The following is a 23,441-nucleotide window of genomic DNA, read 5'->3' on the forward strand; positions in this document are numbered from 1 at the left end:
CCGCCCTACAAAATTAAATGTTACAGAAAAAAAAGGTTGTATCTGAGCAGGATGTTCCATAAGACAGTGCTTTTCAGATTAAAAAAGAAAGCACACTGAAGGTTACTGGGTTTTGGTGCAAAATGAAGATGCGAGTGTGACAGTCAAAGTGTCCAGAAGAACTGTGGCTGGTTCTGAAAAACGCTCAGTACCGTAAAACCTACAGCTCGTTTCCTTATAAAACTGCACTCTTTGGACCTCAGACTACTATTTTTTTTAAAGCCAAGTGTCGTCTCACACCAAATATTGACTTCATTTCATGTATTACGGCTTACTTCTGTTTATAGTATTTTTTTTTTAATGCTGAAACATTTCATTTCATTATTTTTAAGCCATTTTTGGTCGACAGCATTTCTTTACATGTGCCTAAGACTTTTGCACGGTACTGTAAACGTTGCAAAGAGCAACATTAAAGCTAGACTGCCTTTCAGATTTTTCAAGTGTAGGTCATGTAAAAAATAAAAAATAAAGAAATAAATTCCCCTGACACCCAATTATTTTGGTTTAGTGGACCAAAAGCTACGGAATTTGAATCACAGACTTCCCATTTTATTAATTTTTTTAAAAATAGAGCAATTAATGAATTTAAGGCCACGTGGCCCTAAATTCTCTGCTATTTTTTCCTGCTTCACCGTGACGCAATACAAGATACTACGTTATGCATCACGTGGTGGACTTTCCTCATTCGTGCAAAGCATTGTGGGATACAAATTTGAAACAGGAGAGAAAAATGGAGGACATGAGTATGTGAATGAAACGTGAAAGACCGACTACAGTAACGGAAAGTGAGAAGAAAAGACGTTATGTTGTGAAGGAAAAGAAACGCAGGACCAAACTAATAAATATCGGCGGTCAGCGAGCACCTCGGTGTGATCAGCTGTTCATTTAGCGACAGAATGATGGAACTGTCAGTGCACGATCAAAGGTAAACCTGCGCACACGGACTTCCTCTGCCTGCTTGACTGCACAAAGCGAGCGATTTCATGCACATTATTTGCTCGGGAATCCGCTCAAATTAAATAACTTCCCAGCCACAGGATGACCTGATATTTTGTGAGATATTACAGAAATAAACATATATCGCAATGACCACATTTCAGAGGGAACTAAATTTCACCGATTTTATGAAATCGAAAGACCGTCTAGCTTTAATGGAGCTGCAAGACTGGCATGTATTGGTCACTCCCTACACGGGATAACACTGAGGCTGTAGCTCATACCGGCCACTGTTGTGGTGTGCGAGTTTGAAATCTGATTAATCCTGTGGGAGGAATAGCGATTTTTGGAATATGTCTTTAGAGTCTTCTGAGTGAGTTTCAGTGAAAACCTCCTAGCAGTTTATGAACAGTAGTGTCTGATTACTCCTGTAGGAGGAGTAGTGATTTTTGTGAAATTGCACGTGACCCCTCTGTAGCCTCATCCATGGTAGGTGGCGCCACATGTCATATTTTTCAATGGAGGCCTCCGTGAAATCGTCCATTCGGCATAGAAACTGACTTTTGGAGATGGATATCTTAGTTGTATGAGTGCCTTATTTTCAATTGTTCCCATGAATCGTTAGTTTATATCATAATCTCTCTTCATAACTGTATTTTAACAATGGGGTTTCTTTTCTTTTAAATCCTGCCTGTATGAACAATTCTTGTTGGTATATGTGTCTTTAGAGTCTTCTGGGTGAGTTTCAGTGAAAATTCCCCAGCAGTTTACGAAGAGTAGCGTTTAATGTGATGAGTCACCCAAAAATTTCAGACGCCCATAAAATCATAAATATGACATGTGGCGCCACCATCTTGACAACTTTTATGCACACCCACCTGGAGAACATTGTATGCGAGTTTGATCGAAATACGATCAATCCTATAGGAGTAGTGACGGACGACGCGTGATCACATAAGCTCATCCGGCCATAGGCTCATCCGGCCTGGCCTACTGCCGGATGAGTGAGAAAAAAAAAATCATACATCTAAGCCTGTATGAAATGTACTTACAATCACAGCAAACAATGTGGCAAAATGTGTTATGGCTTGATGAGCCCAAGGTAGAAACTTTTGGGCATAATACTAAAAAATATGTTTGGTGCAAAAGCAAGACAGCTTATCACTCAAACAACACCATATCCATGATGAAGCATGGTGGTGGTAGTATCATGCTATGGGGCTATGGGTAGTATCTCACTGGGCTGAGACAGCCCGCGACTAGTTGGAGACACAGCAATTGCGATAAAATATGCGAATTAGCGACAATTTTAACTTGGAATCACACTGAATTGATATTCGCATATATTTTACCGCAATTGTTGCGTCTCCAATTAGTCGCAGGCTGTCGCAGCCCGGCTATCCCAACGCAGGCAGGGAAGTAGAGGAAGCCTCATGGAAACTGACTCGAGAAGGGTTCGTGACGGCTTTGCGACACCAGCGACGCATTTGCGGCTATTTTGAGAGAAATTTTGTCGCACGAATTTTTTGAACATGTTCAAAATTTCAGCGATGAAGGAGCGACACTTTGCAACTCATGCGAGGAAATTGAGAAGCCCCACGAATGTTTCAAGACACTTTTGAAACTCTCTCGCGAATGACTTTCGCAATTTGTCGCAAGCTGTCGCAGCCCAGTGAAATACTGGCTTACTTCTCTTCAGCTGGGACTGGGGCTCTAGTCAAGGTAGAAAAAAAAAAGACGGCGTAGAAATGACGGTATGATGACCATCATTCATAGACCTGAACTCGAAAACACATTTGGTAAACTACGGAAAAATAGTAATAAGTGCAATGAAATTAGCATCTCCCACGGTTACTTGAATAGAGAATGTATAGAATGGAAGTAATATAAGACTGTAAATAATAAGATACAATATACAATTATATCTTGCAAAATATATACGTGTAAAGATTTACAGACAGGATTTAAAAGAAAAGAAACCCCATTTTTAAAATACAGTTATGAAGAGAGATTATGATATAAACTAACGATTCATGGGAACAATTGAAAAGGCACTCACACAACTAAGATATCCATCTCCAAAAGTCAGTTTCTATGCCAAATGGACGATTTCACAGAGGCCGCCATTGAAAATATTTTAACCAATCAGAAAAATCCCCCCGATCATTTCCGACAGTGCTCGGACGTCATTTGAGCGCAAGACACAGAAGCTCCACATAGCGAGTAAGACTAGAAGCTGCCCCTGGCTGGAGATTATTTCATTAAAAGTTTATATGAAAAAAAATTGAAATTCCATTTCTTTAACAAAAAAGTGGAGAGAGAAGGATAATACTGAGGTCACTGATAAACAGTGAGGGAATAGTGAACAGCTGATCTACTCATGACCATTGGTTTAGATACGTGGATGATACCTGGGTTAAAATCAAAATCCATGAGGTGGAAGCTTTCTCGAAACACATCAATGCAGTGGATAGCAACATCAACTTCACTCGGGAGGACGTCAGTGGGAATAATCTAGCCTTCTTGGATTGTGATGTACACATTAGACAAGACAGAAGCCTTAGTATCGAGGTCTACCGGAAACCCACACATACTACCTTTTCGACTCTCACCACCCACTGGAACATAAATTGGGGGTCATTAGGACCTTGCAACACAGGGCTCAGAACATTCCTACAACATTAGGGGGAAAAGAGAAGGAGGAGAATCATATCAAGAAAGCACTTCAGAATTGCGGTTATCCCAACTGGGCTTTCCTAAAGAGCATAAAAAGGAACATAACTGACAAGGATGATAACAGGAACAAACGCAAGAACATTGTCATTCCCTACATTTCTGGTCTATCCGAGAAACTCAGGAGGATCTTCTACAAACACAACATTCCGGTACATTTCAGACCCAGTAACACCCTGAAGCAGAAACTGGTCCACCCTAAGGACAGAATACCCAGACACAAACAGGACAACGTAGTGTATGCAATTCAGTGCAGTGATGATTGCACGGATTCGTATATTGGGGAGACGAAACAACCGCTATACAGGCGCTTGGCCCAACACAGGGGAGCCAGCTCCTCAGGCCAGGACTCGGCTGTCTACATTCATTTTAATAATAAAGGACACTCATTTCAGGATTGTAACGTACGCATTTTAGCCAGAGAGGATCGTTGGTATGAGCGAGGAGTTAAAGAAGCCATTTTTGTCAACCTGGAATGGCCATCACTGAACAGAGGTGGGGGTCTAAGACATCATTTGTCAAACATCTACAAGGCGGTCTTGGACACTCTTCCCAGACGGCTGGGTGTACGCCAGGACCCAGCTGTTTTCGGTGACTCACAGGAGGACAGAGAGAGTCAGATTGCCATTGATCACCCTAACGGGCAATCCTTTGATCACCCTAATGACCCGCCATTCACACCCAGCCTCCAGTGACCCACACCAACATGATGCCTCAATGACACCTTAGATGAGCTGGTCATCAGAATTCTGATTCTGATTCTGATCCAGGAGAAGATAAATATCTGATACTCCCTATTAGGCAGACAGAACTGAGGAATCCTTTTGGACGAGAGGTGAAACGTTTTCAAGAATTTTCAAGCAAGTCCAGTTGCCCATTTCTACCACCCACAGTTTACTATGACCTGGATGATTGAGAATCTTCACAGACTGATCTACTCATATGTGACTGAATGGGGGGGAGGCAACATTTCATATTTATATCCCCGGTACAAGTAGTGCTGCCATGACAGCCTCATTCTGCGGACTGTAACCTTGCTAGACTACCTACAAACAGATCTGACTTACTTAAATCTGTCCAAGAGGCAAGTGCGCGAGTTTTTACATGTTCTTGGCAGCATAAGCACTCGTTAGCATGCTTAGCATGCTCTCGACTCATTCGTGAAACACTTCAAAACTTCAAAAACTAGCCTACCGTAATTACCGTAGTAGACAGTCCAACCCCTGCGGCAATGCAGAAAGACGGTAAACAAACACTGCTTCACACGGCTCATGTGCTCGGAACATTTTGAAGAAAATTGTTTCACTCAAACAACTCGGATGCACCGGCATTCGGAATACCGTACAAGCCAGCACTGAATCCAGATGTGGTTCCCACCATCTTCGGCCAAAAAGCGGACAAGACAAACGAGACAACACTGTCAGTAGTCCGCAAAAGAGAACTTCAAAGGGGAAGAAAACACTTTTTATGGCTTCCCTAACGTTTTTATTAAGCGTGATGTGTTATTTTGAGTTCCTTTGGGCACAAACGTAATAACTGCTGATGCAGCTAAGCGGCTTGGTGGTTGTTGGGCTTCTTGCTTTGACTTAGTGTTGTCAGAAAAGCCTCGGTAATGACTGACTAAAACAATTCTATAAATATTGTTCACTTGTGTGTAACCAATTGATATGGTAACGCTTGTTTATCATGATCATCGTTATTCGTGTCATTGTCCGAAATACTCGAGAAAATCAGTGAACGAACATCACTGGCGCTATGGTCCATTTTGTCGAATACGGCCGTGTATTGTAAGTGACGTCACGCTTTACGGAAACCGTTCAGAGTTCCTTTAGGTATACAGGAATTTGTTTGCGGAATAGCCGACCTCGATCGCTGCAATCTAGTCAAACACGTGATCATTTTAAGAAACAGGTGAAAGTTTTTGTGGAGTAAATTCCAAACCCAGTTTTATGATGTGTATATAACTAATTTTAAATCATTTTGGTGCTATTTCTGTAATCTAGTTGTACTCTGTGATAATTATAGTTAGCATATATATTTTTTGTTAACGACTTTCATCATTGCTTATACAATTTTGTCAATTTATTATTGTCTCTTATATTTTATTGTTTCCTGCCGTCATCAAGAGGACCACATTGGAAATAAGTGTATTTTATGTTTTGTGTTATCCTCGGTGCTATTTATACTGTATCTTTTACATGTATGAATTTAGCAAATAAATCCATACCATATCAGCAGCTCGGGTGTTTCTGGCAATATTTCCGCCTTTCTTCGTACAAGTGCATCCTGCTGTAATGTTCACGTGAATCCTGTATAGTAAAGCAGTGTTTGTTTACCCTCTTTCTGCGTTGCCGCGGGGGTTGGACTGCCTACTACGGTAATTACGGTAGGCTAGCCTGGGGACGTCTTGAAGAGGAAGTTTCTCATGAATGAGTCGAGAGCATGCTAAGCATAGTTTCAGCCTCGTTTTACAGGTAAAAAGTTCAGGTTTGTCCATAAGTCAGGGTTGCAGCTCATTAATACACTATTTCAAATGTATAGTGAAAAAAAAAAAAATCGACATTGTCACCTTAGTAGACCTTTCACTTTGCCCCTTCAGTACTGAAGTATACGCTCAGCCTCGCGCCCAAATGACATCACGCATCGCCCTTCCAACAGGCAACATGGCAGCCTCCTGGTGGCATTAGAGCAGCGATGCAAAAACGCTCACAACTTTCTTATAAATGGTCAAACATGCCTGAAACTTTTCTTACAGGCTCTCAATATTACAAGCTACCAACCCATGCATGCATTTACTTTGCATTTTCTATTCCTTTAAAGGTAGCAGAAGTAAATCAGTGGTATATAGTGCAATAAAACAGTATCTATGCCTGGCAGGGCAGCCTCACAAACTACCCAACATGCAATGCAGTCCACATGTATCCCACGATACAGCAAGGCAGACTCAAGAGTATGAAAATGAATTTGGAAAAATGAAGTTGGAAAGAACAACATACATCTGTGTTCTTTCTACAGAGTTTGTGAAAAATAGAATAGAAATACACTTAAATCAGGTTTTGTGTATTTATGTTTCATTAGACTATTATAATTGTATGGGGATAGTTTATGTATAAATTGTTAGCTTTAAATGTATTTTCATTCATTCCAGCTTTCTTTTTTTATTCCTCATTCTTTTATTCTTATCAAGGTGCGGTATATATGAGTGATTCCACGCTTATGGGTACTGAAATGGGGACATGAACTTATTCACCTAAAACCATTTCTTTTTTTACCATCAGGTCACAAAACATGTAATCTTTAATGAATGATATGTTAAAAGATAACTTTAATTTTCTGAGATGTAATAAAAACATATTTATATGCCAAAGTCAAGCCTATGAGTTCCAAAATGATGTCTGTTACATTTACTTCTGTTACGATTGTCCATCTCGCGTCTGTTACAAATTAATTACAATCTAGCTATATACCATGTTAATCTTATTGAAAGAATGTGTACGTTTATTCTACTACACAGGTTTATTAATTATATTTGCTAAAACATCACCTTCCTATGTTTCAAAAAGTAATTCTACATTGTTAAAATTGAGAATATATATGTCCACAACACTTCTGTTACGTTCTGACTTTGGCATATAAATACGTTTTTATTACATCTCAGAAAATTAAAGTTATCTTTTAACATATCATTCATTAAAGATTACATGTTTTGTGACCTGATGGTAAAAAAAGAAATGGTTTTAGGTGAATTTTTAAAAATAAGTTCATGTCCCCATTTCAGTACCCATAAGTGTAGAATCACTCATATATATATGGGTCCGTCTCAGAAACTGGTCTCTCATTTGGGACATTATGGTCAAAAAATTAATTTTCTAATTTTACTATTTTTTTTGTTTGCATTTACCCAACGCTCAATGTTTCTTTTGTCATGTTTAATAAGAATAAAGATAGTATCTTGCTTTATCTGGCCTCCACTGTGGAAAATTTTTTTGATTACAATTCAAATACTTTTGTAAAATTGATTTCCATATAAAATAATTCCATCATGAAGAATTAAAGCCCCTCCTTCACAGAGGAGTGAAAATATTGAATAAATTTCCTCTTTTTGATTGCTTGGGTTAAAAATGCCAAGTTATGATGACTGAATTGATTATTCACTTAAATATGAATAATCTGATACATTTTGGGTATTTGATACGGCGAAATAGGACACAATGGAAAAATCAAGAACACACTGGAAAGATGAGAATAACGGCGCTGGTAAAAGAACAGCGACTGTACCGGCTGAAGGTCGCGCGGGTCTCTGCTGCGGCGCGCGAGCAACGGGACATCACTACCGCACCGGACAGAGCGCGAGGCGGGGGCGGGGCAAAATGACTGGCCGTAGATTCTATCAAAAGTTCCATCTAAATTGACCATGGTTGCAAAATATTGGCCAAAAATACGCAAACACTACGAAATATGAAAGTAAGATGAAAAAGAAACATTCTATTGCCTTATACTGCAAGACTAAAACAAAATAAAACTGTCAAAACTCACCTTTTCAGTGATAACGTCCGAACAGATCACCCGCGTAACAGAAAGACCGCAAATGGAAGCACGATCAACTTCTAACTGTTGGAGTGGAAAATTCCATTCTACACATGCAAATTGTTAATGTGTGTCCTTCCCTGCACACAAATAACACGCTACGGTAAAAAATAGGCCACAACTCATTTTATAGCTCAGAAATTCATACAAGAGCAGCTACCATCGTAACATTCTGTAAGAAACATATTCTATACCGAACTTTCAGCTTTCATTTTAAAAAACAAAATCACAGATTTATAACTAAATTTTTATACGGCGTAGTGATTTTAAGTGACTGCTTTCGGTGAGGTAGTGCCCTTGACCCTGAGGCTTTCCGTTTAGATCAAAACACACGATCGTATTGGTTTTGGGTCTGCGGAAAACGGAGTTACGACGGTGATCAAATATTTTGCATGATGTTTTATTACGGTTATGATTATTTTGTGAGCGCACCAATCCTTAGGTGTATAAAGTTACAACTTAAAATACAATTAGTGATAACTGTAGACTTTTCAGTGGACTACAACCTTTTTAAGGGAATGCGATGTAGTCAACCATTTATCATGTCCCAGATCAAGCCGCCATTTTTCCACAAATTTGCAGAATTTTTGCCAAATTCTGAATATTCACATCTTAGTTTTAGTTTTATCTGTATTATTTCTTTCATCATTTTATTTCAAATTAAAACCAACATCACCATTCAAAACCGTATAGTTTATTGACTGTGTGTATATTCAGTGGGGGACCCCCACAGTACCCAGTTTCTGAGACAGACCTACATATATAAGAAACATGCATATGTTTCTTTCAGCATCGAAATAATAAGTGCTGTATTACACACAAGTTTAATTTTCTGAATTGAATTTCTGGTTGTCACATGCATGTAAATCATCTGTGTGCAGTTCATGCAGACAAGGTTTCAGATTTTTCAACATCGCCGCCTTAAAACACAAGCACTTGCCTTTAAGCAAAAAACAAAAACAACACACACACAAAAAAAAAAACCCAACCCCTCATAGCAAACTGCATTTCATCTTTGCAGTCAAATGTAATAAATATACAATGGTGCTTGAAAATTTGTGAACCCTTTAGAATTTTCTATGTTTCTGCATAAATTTGACCTAAAACATCATCAGAGTTTCACACAAGTCCTAAAAGTAGATAAAGAGAACCCAGTTAAACAAATGAGATTAAAAAAAAAAACAATATACTTGGTCATTTATTTATTGAGGAAAATGATCCAATATTACATATCTGTGAGTGGCAAAAGTATGTGAACCTCTAGGATTAGCAGTTAATTTGAAGGTGAAATTAGAGTCAGGTGTTTTCAATCAATGGGATGACAATCAGGTGTGAGTGGGCACCCTGTTTTATTTAAAGAACAGGGATCTATCAAACTCTGATCTTCACAACACATGCTTGTGGAAGTGTATCATGGCACGAACAAAGGAGATTTCTGAGGAGCTCAGAAAAAGCGTTGTTGATGCTCATCAGGCTGGAAAAGGTTACAAAACCATCTCTAAAGAGTTTGGACTCCACCAATCCACAGTCAGACAGATTGTGTACAAATGGAGGAAATTCAAGACCATTGTTACCCTCCCCAGGAGTGGTCAACCAACAAAGATCACTCCAAGGGCAAGGCGTGTAATAGTCGGCGAGGTCACAAAGGACCCCAGGGTAACTTCTAAGCAACTGATGGCCTCTCTCACATTGGCTAATGTTCATGAGTCCACCATCACGAGAACACTGAACAACAATGGTGTGCATGGCAGGGTTGCAAGGAGAAAGCCACTGCTCTCCAAAAAGAACACTGCTGCTCGTCTGCAGTTTGCTAAAGATCATGTGGACAAGCCAGAAGGCTATTGGAAAAATGTTTTGTGGATGGATGAGACCAAAATAGAACTTTTTGGTTTAAATGAGAAGCGTTATGTTTGGAGAAAGGAAAACACTGCATTCCAGCATAGGAACCTTATTTCATCTGTGAAACATGGTGGTGGTAGTATCATGGTTTGGGCCTGTTTTGCTGCATCTGGGCCAGGATGGCTTGCCATCGTTGATGGAACAATGAATTCTGAATTATACCAGCAAATTCTAAAGGAAAATGTCAGGACATCTGTCCATGAACTGAATCTCAAGAGAAGGTGGGTCATGCAGCAAGACAACGATCCTAAGCACACAAGTCGTTCTACCAAAGAATGATTAAAGAAGAATAAAGTTAATGTTTTGGAATGGCCAAGTCAAAGTCCTGACCTTAATCCAATCGAAATGTTGTGGAAGGACCTGAAGCGAGCAGTTCATATGAAGAAACCCACTAACATTCCAGAGTTGAAGTTGTTCTGTACGGAGGAATGGGCTAAAATTCCTCCAAGCCGGTGTGCAGGACTGATCAACAGTTACTGGAAACGTTTAGTTGCAGTTATTGCTGCACAAGGGGGTCACACCAGATACTGAAAGCAAAGGTTCACATACTTTTGCCACTCACAGATATGTAATATTGGATCATTTTCCTCAATAAATAAATGACCAAGTATAATATTTTTGTCTCATTTGTTTAACTGGGTTCTCTTTATCTACTTTTAGGACTTGTGTGAAAATCTGATGATGTTTTAGGTCACATTTATGCAGAAATATAGAAAATTCTAAAGGGTTCACAAACTTTCAAGCACCACTGTAGGTACTGTATATTAATAGGCAATACATACAATATAGCATAAATTAGATACATATACTGTAGAATTTCAAAAGGATAAAAACAAGAGAACATTTAAAAATGAAAACTGAAGAAAGATCACTAAGATGAGAAGAAAGGGGATGCTTTAAACATCTAATATGAGTCTAGTATACAGTATATCAATACAGTTAGGTCCATAAATATTTGGACAGAGGCAACATTTTTCTAATTTTGGTTCTGTACATTACCACAATGAATTGTGAACAAAACAATTCAGATGCAGTTGAAGTTCAGACTTTCAGCTTTAATTCTTTGGGTTGAACAAAATGATTGCATAAAAATGTGAGGAACTAAAGCATTTTTTAAACACAATCCCTTCATTTCAGGGGCTCAAAAGTAATTGGACAAATTAAATAATTGTAAATAAAATGTTCATTTCTAATACTTGGTTGAAAACCCTTTGTTGGCGATGACTGCCTGAAGTCTTGAACTCATGGACATCACCAGACGCTGCGTTTCCTCCTTTTTAATGCTCTGCCAGGCCTTTACTGCAGCGGTTTTCAGTTGCTGTTTGTTTGTGGGCCTTTCTGTCTGAAGTTTAGTCTTTAACAAGTGAAATGCATGCTCAGTTGGGTTGAGATCAGGTGACTGACTTGGCCATTCAAGAATATTCCACTTCTTTGCTTTAATAAACTCCTGGGTTGCTTTGGCTTTATGTTTTGGGTCATTGTCCATCTGTATTATGAAACGCCAACCAATCAGTTTGGCTGCATTTGGCTGGATGTGAGCACACAGTATGTCTCTGAATACCTCAGAATTCATCCGGCTGCTTCTGTCCTGTGTCACATCATCAATAAACACTACTGACCCAGTGCCACTGGCAGCCATGCATGCCCAAGCCATCACACTGCCTCCGCCGTGTTTTACAGATGATGTGGTATGCTTTGGATCATGAGCTGTACCACGCCTTCACCATACTTTTTTCTTTCCATCATTCTGGTAGAGGTTGATCTTGGTTTTATCTGTCCAAAGAATGTTCTTCCAGAACTGTGCTGGCTTTTTTAGATGTTTTTTAGCAAAGTCCAATCTAGCCTTTTTATTCTTGAGGCTTATGAGTGGCTTGCACCGTGCAGTGAACCCTCTGTATTTACTTTCATGCAGTCTTCTCTTTATGGTAGATTTGGATATTGATACGCCTACCTCCTGGAGAGTGTTGTTCACTTGGCTGGCTGTTGTGAAGGGGTTTCTCTTCACCATGGAAATTATTCTGCAATCATCCACCACTGTTGTCTTCTGTGAGCGTCCAGGTCATTTTGCATTGATGAGTTCACCAGTGCTTTCTTTCTTTCTTTCTTTCTTTCTTTCTTTCTTTCTTTCTTTCTTTCTTTCTCAGGATGTACCAAACTGTAGATTTTGCCACTCCTAATATTGTAGCAATTTCTCAGATGGGTTTTTTCTGTTTTCGCAGCTTAAGGATGGCTTGTTTCACCTGCATGGAGAGCTCCTTTGACCGCATGTTTTCTTCACAGCAAAATCTTCCAAATGCAAGCACCACACCTCAAATCAACTCCAGGCCTTTTATCTGCTTAATTGAGAATGACATAACGAAGGAATTGCCCACACCAGCCCATGAAATAGCCTTTGAGTCAATTGTCCAATTACTTTTGGTCCCTTTAAAAACAGGGTGGCACATGTTAAGGAGCTGAAACTCCTAAACTCTTCATCCAATTTTAATGTGGATACCCTCAAATGAAAGCTGAAAATCTGGACTTTATGTCCATTATATAACTATAACTTGAATATGTTTCAGTAAACAGGTAAAAAAAAAACAAAATTTGTGTCAGTGTCCAAATATATATGGACCTAACTGTATGTTGTTGCTTGAAGCGTACCAGCAGCAGCATTAGTCATGTTAATTGCCACAGATTTATTTTGATTGAACAATATGGCTTCTAAAATAATATATGTCAATTTAAAATAGCACTTCATACTGCAGATCGTATTATTTAGCATTTTATTTTTAACATTGTGCACATACAGTGCACATATTTTTAACATTGTGCACAAATGTGTGTACAGCTTGTAGCCATGAGATACGAAATCATGATGTGTACATGGGTGTAGGCCATTTTAACGCATTTCAATTTGCTGTTTGGAATTGTTGAATTTCAGGATGCCTTTACGTGGTTACATCAAATTGTCTGACAGTGGTGCTGAACATAATGCTGCTATTCGTTAAGCCAGTATCTTGCAAGAAAAATGTGCTTAAATCCAAGTATAGGATACTGCATAATTAAGACTTGCCTCCATTTTAGGCAAACTCCCCCTCACATGTCTGGTTGTCACTCAGTCTAAAAAGTGGGTAAGTCTATATCTGAGGTCTGACTTCTGATTCACACAATTTCAAAACGAACTCCTAACTATACACATGTAATTCCCCTCACTCTGTGAGAGGATCTGCAAAATGGGGTGGAACCCTCAGGTTTCCACATGATACAATACAATTTCAATTCAAAGGCAATAGTTTGACTGGGGCGGCACAGTGGTACAGTGGTTAGCACCCTCACTTCATATACAAGAAGGTTCTGGGATTGAACCTTGTGGCCAACCAGGGCCTTTCTGTGTGGAGTTTGCATGTTCTCCCTGTGCCTATGCGGGTTTCCTCCGGGTGCTCCGGTTTCCTCCCACAGCCCAAAGGCATGAGGGTTAGGTCAACTGGCTATTCTAAATTACTCTGAGGTGTGAATGTGAGAATGAATGGTTGTTTGTTTCTGTGTTAAACTGGTGACTTGCCAAGGATTGGCTCCAGCTTCCCACGCAACCCTGACAGATGGATAGTTTGACAATTCTGCTGAATCTGATACGATGCAATATAATACTATATGGTATGATTTTGTCGTCTTCAATTGATATGTGAACAACCTTGTTCAGAATCTAGAATAGGCCTACCATTAATTTGCCAATTATGATGTAGATAAGGACACTGATCGCGAGTTGGCCTAGTGGTTAGCGTGTCCGCCTCTCGACCGGGAGATCGCGAGTTCTACTCGTAGTCAGGTCATACCAAAGACCATCATAAAAACGGTACCTATTACCATCTGGCAAGGCACGCTGCAATACAGATGCAAGTGGGGAAGTCAAACTCTCACAGTTACCAGAGGACTAGCCCCCAACTGTAATCCTAGCTGTATAGGCGAGAGGCCGAGGGCTATCGAAACGGAGATCAGCGCCGCACCCATATGCCTTAAAGAGTTGGTTAGTACTGGGACAGGAGACTGCCTGGGAAGACCAGATTCTGGCATGAGAGGGACTTTTAGATAAGGACATTGCTAGCCAGTCTATGCAGAATACATGAGGACATTTTATATGATTTAAAAGTTTATTATTGAAAATTCTTACCAGTTCCAGGTCGTCCCATGATGATGTCCTTGCATGGCACAGGGTGCAAAGTCTCTGCAGGAAGTAAAAGTGGCAACAAAGCAGTCGGGGCAGGATGGCATGGAACTGGCTGCTGTAATTTTGTTATTCCTCCCTTTCCCTGATCTCCTCCTCCTGAACCAAAGGAAGCAGAATCAGGGGCAGGACTGGGCACTGATATGCAAGCCAACGCAGGGCTGGATTGAGTGGTGAGGCTTGTAGGGTTAGGGTTTGGAAGGGAAGAGATGGAAGACACCAGAACCAGAGTTGATGACGGGCTGTGTAATAAAACTGCCCCATTAGTGGAGGCTGCAGCATTAATTGGAACAGGCATCTGTAATCCTGCACCAGGGAGAACACCAGTCAAATTGTCATGCTTGGAGTCTGCTGTCTCCTTATCTGCAACCTTTACCAGTGGACATTCTGCAAATTTTGCTAGAGGAACCTCAGGATTTCGTACAATTACAGGAGAGTCACGCAGTGTCTGTTGAGTGAGTGCACGTTGTGACCCTGATTCTAAGGTTAAAGGAGAAGGTGGTAGTGAAGAAGCTGTGGATGAGGTGGGTCGTTTGCAGTGAGAGAAAGTGGTTGTCTGAGGAGAAAGTACATGAAAGGAAGTTCCTACTGAGAGATCTCCTGTGCTCTGGTCCAGTTCAACCAGAGCTGTGGGTTGTGAGGTATCTGATTTCTGCTTGTTAGGACTCACAGGTACAGTAAAGGTTAAACTGGTTTGGAAAGATGGTACAATGCCAGATGCAAGTCTCTCCCGATCCTTCTCTGCCACTAAGGTACTAAGCTTGGAGCTGCTCGTACCACTTGTATGTCGGTGGCGACGAGGAGGTAAGACTGCTAAAGTTGTAATAGGACTGAAATTGGCTGGGCGGAAACCAAAGAGTGGAGAAGGGGAGGGAGAGGGAGCTGGAGAGAAAGGTGACTGGTTTGATATTGGGGAAAACGAGGGTGTCCCTGACCGTGAGCTCCCCAGGGACACAAGCATAGTGGCAGCTTCACATTCATCAAAGTCAAAGCGTGAAAAATCCTGTGGCAGAAGCGATGGAAGAACAAGACGTGGTCGTGAGTCAGTTCCCCGACTGCTGGTCTCACTACTGTCCCGTGATGTCTCCTCCCAGTCAAATTCACTGCTAGCTCTGCCTCGCAAGTCTGAAGGGGTTGCAGTTCCTGAACTGCTCCCGCCTCCTCTCTTCATCTCCCTCTCTCCACCTGTTCCTTCCATCTCTTTAGTGCGCATAGAGAGATGTCGAGAGCAGTAGCCTCTACGTTGAGACTCTTTCATGCAACTATCCTTTGAACACAAGCGACGCCACTGCTTCCCATTAAATTTTTTGCGGATGCCGTTGGGTGTACACACCACATCTCCCTTCTTATATATTTGCTGGGCAGCAGATAGTGGGGTTCGTGATCGTGAAGAGGAAGCTGAGGATGAAGCAGAACTCCCTGGCATAGAAGCAGAAGTCTGTGAAGGAGTGGAGGTCTTCTCCAAGGGTGTAAGGGAACCTTTTGAGCTAGGTGAGGGAGGCATATTTGAAGGGTGGAGTTGCAAAGAAACTCCATCAGAGCCAACAAAAGCAGATGAAGCAGGTAGCTGAGGACTGCCTGATAGTGGGCTAGTCAAATGGGCGCCCAATGATGTGCCAGTGAGACCTCGGACAACTGAGATGGGACTCGAGTATCCAGAAGGCTTGGAAATGATCTGTCTGTGGTGGTTGGGTCTAATTGTTTTGGGTACTCCCGAAACCAAAGTACCTACTGCATCTTGAAGAGGTGCCAGGTTAAGTCTTAAAACTTCCAAATCAACCTCTGGAGTTTGTAGTTGCTTTCTTTCCCTCTCTCTTTCTCTTGCTCTTTCTCTATCTGTGTCATCAGTCACCTGACTGTCTCTTCCAGTCACTATAATTAGAGCACTATTTGACATCATAATTGCTGGTGAGGATGCAGATGAAGAAGTAGGTGTGCCCTCGTACTGTTGACCACCAATATCCAAATTCTTCTGAGATGGCTTTGTACCTGCCATAGTCATTCCCCTACTAAGCTGACACATCTCACTCTCTACATCCATATCTTCCTTTCTTTCTCTTTCTTCTCTCTCTTGCATGTCTCCTTCCCATGGTGGGACAAGAAGGCGCAGGTTCTGTCGGGAGACCCACACAGCCTGAATGCCAGTTTTCTGTTGCCCCTCATCTTGTTTGTTTCCTGGTTTCTTGTGATTATTTTCTTCATGCAGTAGCACTCTGTAGGGGCAAGCAACAGCTGGATGGGAGTCCACCTGTGACACTACTCCTTCCCTATACCATTCCTTCCCTTTATCTTCTCCATAAGGTACACAAACACGTGTCCCAACTTCCACTGGATCATTGCCTGGTGGAGGAGCATCTAAGATGAGGTCAATAGTTTGATCTGGGTGGTTTACCAAAGTATGAAATGGAAGCAAAAGTTGCATTTCTTCCCCATTAATCTGCAATCCTACATTGAGCTGCTCTTTAGTAGCTCCACGCACCACACCACGGATAAACACACATTCTTTGACAGGCTCTTCTCCTTCTACCTCCTTTGTTCTTTGATGACGAGCGAGCACTCTCTGATTCTTGAGGCCTTTAGCCAGTGCCTCAGCTATTCCTGAAAAGCTTTCTTGCTCAAGTTGATGGTGTTTGTGTTGAGTAAGGAGTGGAGACAGGGATAGTGTCCTAGTTAGTGGGCTTCTTGGTATGTTTAAGGTAGCCCCTATATTTTGCACATTAGAGGGCTCCACCACCTCCAGATCTGGAGAGTTCTTGCTGGCTGTTTCTGCAGATGATAAGCATGCTGAGTTTGGGGCTACCTCTCCAAATGCATCTGTTTTCACTTGCTCCACCATGCTTTTTCTCACACATGGAACTTCATCTTTGACAACATCTCCCCTACCCACACAATTGAGTGTTGAAACTTCTGTGCTTGTTTTATTGTCTGCTAAAACTTTGTTGTTTATGTTAGCAGACTTCGCATTATCATCTTCTGTTACAACATTATTAGCTACAGGGTGGCTAGTAGGAGTAATGGGGTTACAAAGTTTACTGAGGTGATTGCTATTAAGTGCGAGTGATTGTACAGGAGGACTGACTGGAGAGCTACTGACAGTTCCATGTTCATACATATACTTTTTCTTAGGCACTCTGGCTTTGAAGGTAGCGGTTTTCCTACTGGAGAGTGTGACGGGACTATGATTGGTAATGACAGAATTGCTTTTGTTTGCACTATTGTCTGCCGTATTTGTGCTCAGTGGGTTGCTGGTTATGCTGTTTGTCATGGTAATGTTATGCGTTTTTGAGCTAGAATTTTCAGGGGTAGTCATTTTATTGACTCTCACTACAATTTGCTCAGCTTGATCTACTTCCACAGACAGTCCTTTTATCTGTCCTTTTAGCCCTTCCCTGTTCGGAGTATTGCTCCTCTTGACTGTTTTCCCTTCAGAGCTGTCCAACTTGGATGCAGTATTTTTCGGAGATGACACTGCAGCAGGTGTAGATTGTAATTGTCTGTCATGTTTATCTCCCCTCTTCCTCACACTCTTTGCCCGTGTGGGCAGAGGAGAGCGTCCTCTCTGTTTCTTCAGTGATCTCATCTTTTATTGCAACAGTCCACCTTGTAAGATTGTTTTTTTTTTTTAATCTTCTTTTGGGACTTCTTTCTTTCTTGTTCCTAAGCAGGCTCACTCAAAGTGGTTTTGATGCTAGGACACCTTATGACAGCCTGTAATAAGAAGAAGAAGAAGAAGGAAAAAAAAGAACGTGTCTCAGTGTGTGTATATATATATGTCAAATGCAAAGATGGAAAAATTAGCAGAAAACTTTAGGTCACTAAATTTATTGTATTCACAGTATGCCTGCTGTCATCCATAAGCCATAATAGTACCAGAAAGTAAAAGGGTCCAAACTTTTATCATCACCAATCCTAATCAGGTACTGGTGAACCCCCTTTGGGGGTGTGGCAAAACATTTTCAAGTTGGCTTCTCCTTGGCCTCCTATTCATTCACAGGACACATGACACAAAATCTGCATAAACATATCATAAATTCATTGTTCACATGCGATCAGAGAAAATCACTTACAGTGGTCAAATAGGCCATGCCACCCTCATAAACACGCTTAGGATGAACATCGACTTGTTTTAGATAAAAGTGTGTTGTAGTGCTATCTAGTTGTGTTAATTAAAGGGGAACTGAAGGCAAATTTTTTATTATCAGAATTCTATTTCTCATTTTATTAAATATAGGAATGCATTTTTGATTGCTATTTTGTCGCTGCTATAGCAAGTAATGAGTGTTTGAAATCTCACCTCATCTCATTATCTCTAGCCGCTTTATCCTGTTCTACAGGGTCGCAGGCAAGCTGGAGCCTATCCCAGCTGACTACGGGCGAAAGGCGGGGTACACCCTGGACAAGTCGCCAGGTCATCACAGGGCCGACACATAGACACAGACAACCATTCACACTCACATTCACACCTACGGTCAATTTAGAGTCACCAGTTAACCTAACCTGCATGTCTTTGGACTGTGGGGGAAACCGGAGCACCCGGAGGAAACCCACGCGGACACGGGGAGAACATGCAAACTCCGCACAGAAAGGCCCTCGCCGGCCACGGGGCTCGAACCCGGACCTTCTCGCTGTGAGGCGACAGCGCTAACCACTACACCACCGTGCCGCCCCAATACCTTCCAGTGTAAAAAAAAAAAAAAATTACTCTGAAAAGCCCTGCCCACCAACTTCCCCGGTCAAACTGACAACGTCGACTCTGGCATCGCCATCTTCCTCACATCGAAAGATTGTGGTAAGTTTTTCCAAATAAACTATTAGTTGTTGTTTTTTCATTCAAGCAGAATCTGTGTGTAAGAATAAAGGTACGTCGTCATTTACCATACCTGTCAATGTTGGGTACGTGTCTTCAAATACCGAATTTCAAATGGCTAACGTTATATCGGGTCGGCGGCTAGCTTAAATCTACCAGCCACGTGGAGATAATTAAGGCTGACCACGCAACGCCAAACTGAACAAAAATGGCACGAGGTAACGTTAATGTCAGCGAGGACGGGCTGTTGTGTTGTGTTGTGTGTCATGCTTGCACATTTATTCCAGTAAAATAGCCAACACTGCACGTGTCGGGAGTTGGCTAAAGTAGCTAACATTAGTGACTTGGTGTCTGTGGTGGCTAACGCGGCAATGCTGCGTGGAGATAAACGTGCACGCTGGCATGAAGATTTTAGTCGAACGTGGCCTTGAACGAATCGGTTTCCGGTGTTGGTCGGTGCTCCGGATGTGTTTACATGCCGCGCACCGTGGCTGCTAAAACATGGTCACTGCCGCTAAAATTTCATGCGCCGATCAGTATCAATGATTTTTGTTACGTTTTATTCGCGCGGTGTGAGCACATCAGCACAGGACGCCGTGTCGTCAGCTGTGGGGGCTGGGGAGGTGGTGGTGCGTGCAGAATGGCTTTAATTGTAAATTGTGAATCACAATAAATTGGACAGAAATAGTGTGTGTGCGTGCGTGCGCGCATTGGACTTTGAAATCTTTTCATACCCACATTTGAGATGGCTTTGTTTTCCCGTTTTTTTCATAATATGCATATTTTCTTTTTTCTTTCAGATTGTTCTGTAATGTACTGTGGTGCTCTGGTGGTAAGTAATAAGTTGATGTACTTGATACAAAATTGAATTGTGTGTGTTTGTGATTTTTAAAGCTGAAATAGGTCATTTCAGTTTGTCTATTTACCTTTTGTGCCACAGCTTATACTGCTGTGTTGTGGATCATAATGTTGATTTCAGTTTGCTGTCTTTGCAGAGACCATCATGTTAATCAAAACCAGAATCTACAATACATATACGTTATTTCCCAGCTGGGAGGTCCGTATCGTGAAATACCATGACCGAGGTCTTGAAGGTACTGAGCGAGGTCCTCTGGGCCGAGGTCACGGTATTTCACCATACGGACCGACCTTAAGCTGGTAAATAATATATTTATTTTTTTATTTACCAAATTCTAACAGAAAACGAGAGCGCCCGAAAGGGAAAACCGAGCCGAGCCGCCATTTTGAATCCTCATTCACGGCTGTAATGCAAATTGCTTCCTCCTCGGTATACAAGTGCACTTCCATGGCAGGAAAAAAATTACATTTTGCTGCCTATGTAGTTCCCTATTTATACAAATAAGAGTCATTCAGGATTCAGCCAGGGTGGCACGGTGGTGTGGTGGTTAGCGCTGTCGTCTCACAGCAAGAAGGTCCGGGTCCGAGCACCGTGGCCGGCGAGGGCCTTTCTGTGTGGAGTTTGCATGTTCTCCCCGTGTCCGCGTGGGTTTCCTCCGGGTGCTCCGGTTTCCCCCACAGTCCAAAGACATGCAGGTTAGGTTAACTGGTGACTCTAAATTGACCGTAGGTGTGAATGTGAGTGTGAATGGTTGTCTGTGTCTATGTGTCAGCCCTGTGATGACCTGGCGACTTGTCCAGGGTGTACCCCGCCTTTCGCCTGTAGTCAGCTGGGATAGGCTCCAGCTTGCCTGCGACCCTGTAGAACAGGATAAAGCGGCTAGAGATAATGAGATGAGATGAGGATTCAGCCATGTTTTTGCTCAGCGTTAGCAACAGTTACAGGTTTTTAGCTTTCTCCCGAAATATTTTCTTTTATTTCGTCTTCCTCAGGGTAGTAAAACTCGCTTTCGCTGTGAACACTGTCGTTATCACGATCCATGCTGTAAAATTAATGCTATTCTCCTGAGAAATGTGAAAATAAATGTTGACAAAAATTTGCTACTATGTTTGTTGTTGTTGTGAACGAGCGAGTCGCCAGAGGTCCATAACTGGGGTCCGTACCGTAACTCGCCAGCCAATCAGAGTGCAGGATTTGATGGAAACCGGACCGCGAAAAAAATAAACAGAAATATGTCAAGATAAACGAGCCAAGCCTCGAGGAATTCTTAAATTCTGGTAAGCCGCAGTCAGTATGACACTGTCAGTTGCACACCGTTGTTAAAACTAAAGGAACTAAGAGTGTTGGTGTGTTCATCGGTTTTTTTAATTGAAAAGAATTGTCTTCACCTTTTTGGCAAGCTACCCTATGGGCATGTTTAGGGGTCAGCAATTACGATCGGAGTTTTGTGGTTGGTTTAGTTGAGTTGTATTTACAGTTGTACACCATTGAAAGATTCAATGCCTGGCAGCATTAGTAGCATGTTAGCACCTCAGACCATGCTGCTAATGCACTGATGTGTTTTTGGAGAATGGCCTTGGTTAATCTTGAGCATTTTGTATGGATTGAAATCTTGTTCGTTTGGGTTTTTTTTTTTGGTCATCGCTTTCTTGAAGTTCTCAGTTCTACCAGTCAGTGAAGGTGTCAAGGTTTTTGATGAAGCAGGAAGTCTTCTCGGCGGCACGGTGGTGTAGTGGTTAGCGCTGTTGCCTCACAGCAAGAAGGTCCTGGGTTCGAGCCCCGTGGCTGGCGAGGGCCTTCCTGTGCGGAGTTTGCATGTTCTCCCCGTGTCCGTGTGGGTTTCCTCCGGGTGCTCCGGTTTCCTCCACAGTCCAAAGACATGCAGGTTAGGTTAACTGGTGACTCTAAATTGACCGTAGGTGTGAATGTGAGTGTGAATGGTTGTCTGTGTCTATGTGTCAGCCCTGTGATGACCTGGCGACTTGTCCAGGGTGTACCCTGCCTTTCGCCCGTAGTCAGCTGGGATAGGCTCCAGCTTGCCTGCGACCCTGTAGAACAGGATAAAGTGGCTACAGATAATGAGATGAGATGAGGAGGTCTTCTCTGACATAGTGCAGCAGCCTGACACTGGCATACTTACCATCAGATTTGATGACGGTATAATTGCTCTTTATTGATTCTATTTAAGTCACTATAATCAATGGAATGTACTGATAAATTGCTTTTTGATTGTTAAAAAATAAAACAAATTGGTGTTATTTTGTCCTGTCTCTTTCTCCTGAACTACAGATTTCAAGGAAACGTTGTCCAGCAGTTCCCAAGAAACAAATTCCAGTGCACTGTCTGCTGGTAGTATTTTATGTTTACTTTTAATGCCAATATTTCATGTTTTCTTTGAATAAATTGGTATTAAGTTATGGATATAATTGTGTTTGTGTTCCCCCCCCCCGCAAACATATTAAGTTTTGTCTCATAGCTCTACATGGTGAGCCATAACACTGGGACTACACAAGTAGATCATGTGTAACGCTGGTACGAGTCGGTTAAAAATCAAACACTCTTTGGAGTAATTTATTAATCAACATGTAGTGTTAAGAAATAACTTTTCCAGTGTTAAACCTACTTAACACTTAACTCTTCAGTGTTGAATGTGAATAACACTATGGGTTTTACTTCTCACATAGTGTAAAACTTGACTGACACTTCTTATGCCGCTTTTCCACTACAAACGCGGCTGAGTCGGGCTGAGCCGTACCGTGCTGAGTCGGGCTGAGTCGGGCTGAGCGGGGCTGTTGGAGTTGCATTTCGACTACAACCGCGCTGAACCGTGCTGGCTGGAAGTGGGTGAACACATTGGGTGGAGTTAGCAAAAGTGGGTGGACGTCACGTGATGTCGTTAAGCAGCGCAAACAGTGACATCAGTGAGCTTTTAAGCGGTAGTCTCACGACAATAGTAAACAATAAACATGGAGGACATGGAGTCGTTAGTGTTGCTGGTCTTGGTGCTGTGGCTTGTTGTCACCGACAACGCCAACAGATACTGGCAAGAGCGTATAGATGAGGCGAGGCGCATAAGGCTTCAGAAATTCTCGTAATTCGTAATTCTTCTTCTTCCGGGTTTGCGGTGTTTACAGATCCCAGCGCGCTCGCGGGGCGTGTGTGGGCATGTGAGGACACTCCTCCTCACCAATCAGTGCACAGGGGAGTGTCTGCTCACGCCCCCAGCCTCACTCGGCACGCTTTGGCTCGCTTCAGCCCCACTTAGGGGCTAAGCAGGGCTGAAGTGAGCTGAGTCGTGCTGGTTTTTGGTAGTCGAAACACGAGCCGTGTCGGGCTGAAGTGAGCTGAAAAAGGGTAGTGGAAAAGGGCCATTAGTG

General features: G+C 42.0%; 1 protein-coding gene across 4 annotated transcripts in view; it reads right to left on the reverse strand.

Moving 5' to 3' along the window:
- cicb (capicua transcriptional repressor b) overlaps window positions 1–23,441 on the reverse strand; it is a 174,963-nt gene that overhangs the window by 113,663 nt on the left and 37,859 nt on the right. For all 4 annotated transcript variants that reach the window (XM_060921540.1, XM_060921537.1, XM_060921539.1 and 1 more), the window contains exon 2: window positions 14,345–18,106. In XM_060921540.1, coding sequence (XP_060777523.1) covers window positions 14,345–17,978 — 3,634 coding nt within the window. In that variant the 5' untranslated portion in view covers window positions 17,979–18,106. The remainder of the gene's footprint in view (window positions 1–14,344; window positions 18,107–23,441) is intronic.

This window comes from Neoarius graeffei, chromosome 5, assembly GCF_027579695.1.
Source record: "Neoarius graeffei isolate fNeoGra1 chromosome 5, fNeoGra1.pri, whole genome shotgun sequence".
Classification (NCBI taxonomy): Eukaryota; Metazoa; Chordata; class Actinopteri; order Siluriformes; family Ariidae; genus Neoarius; species Neoarius graeffei.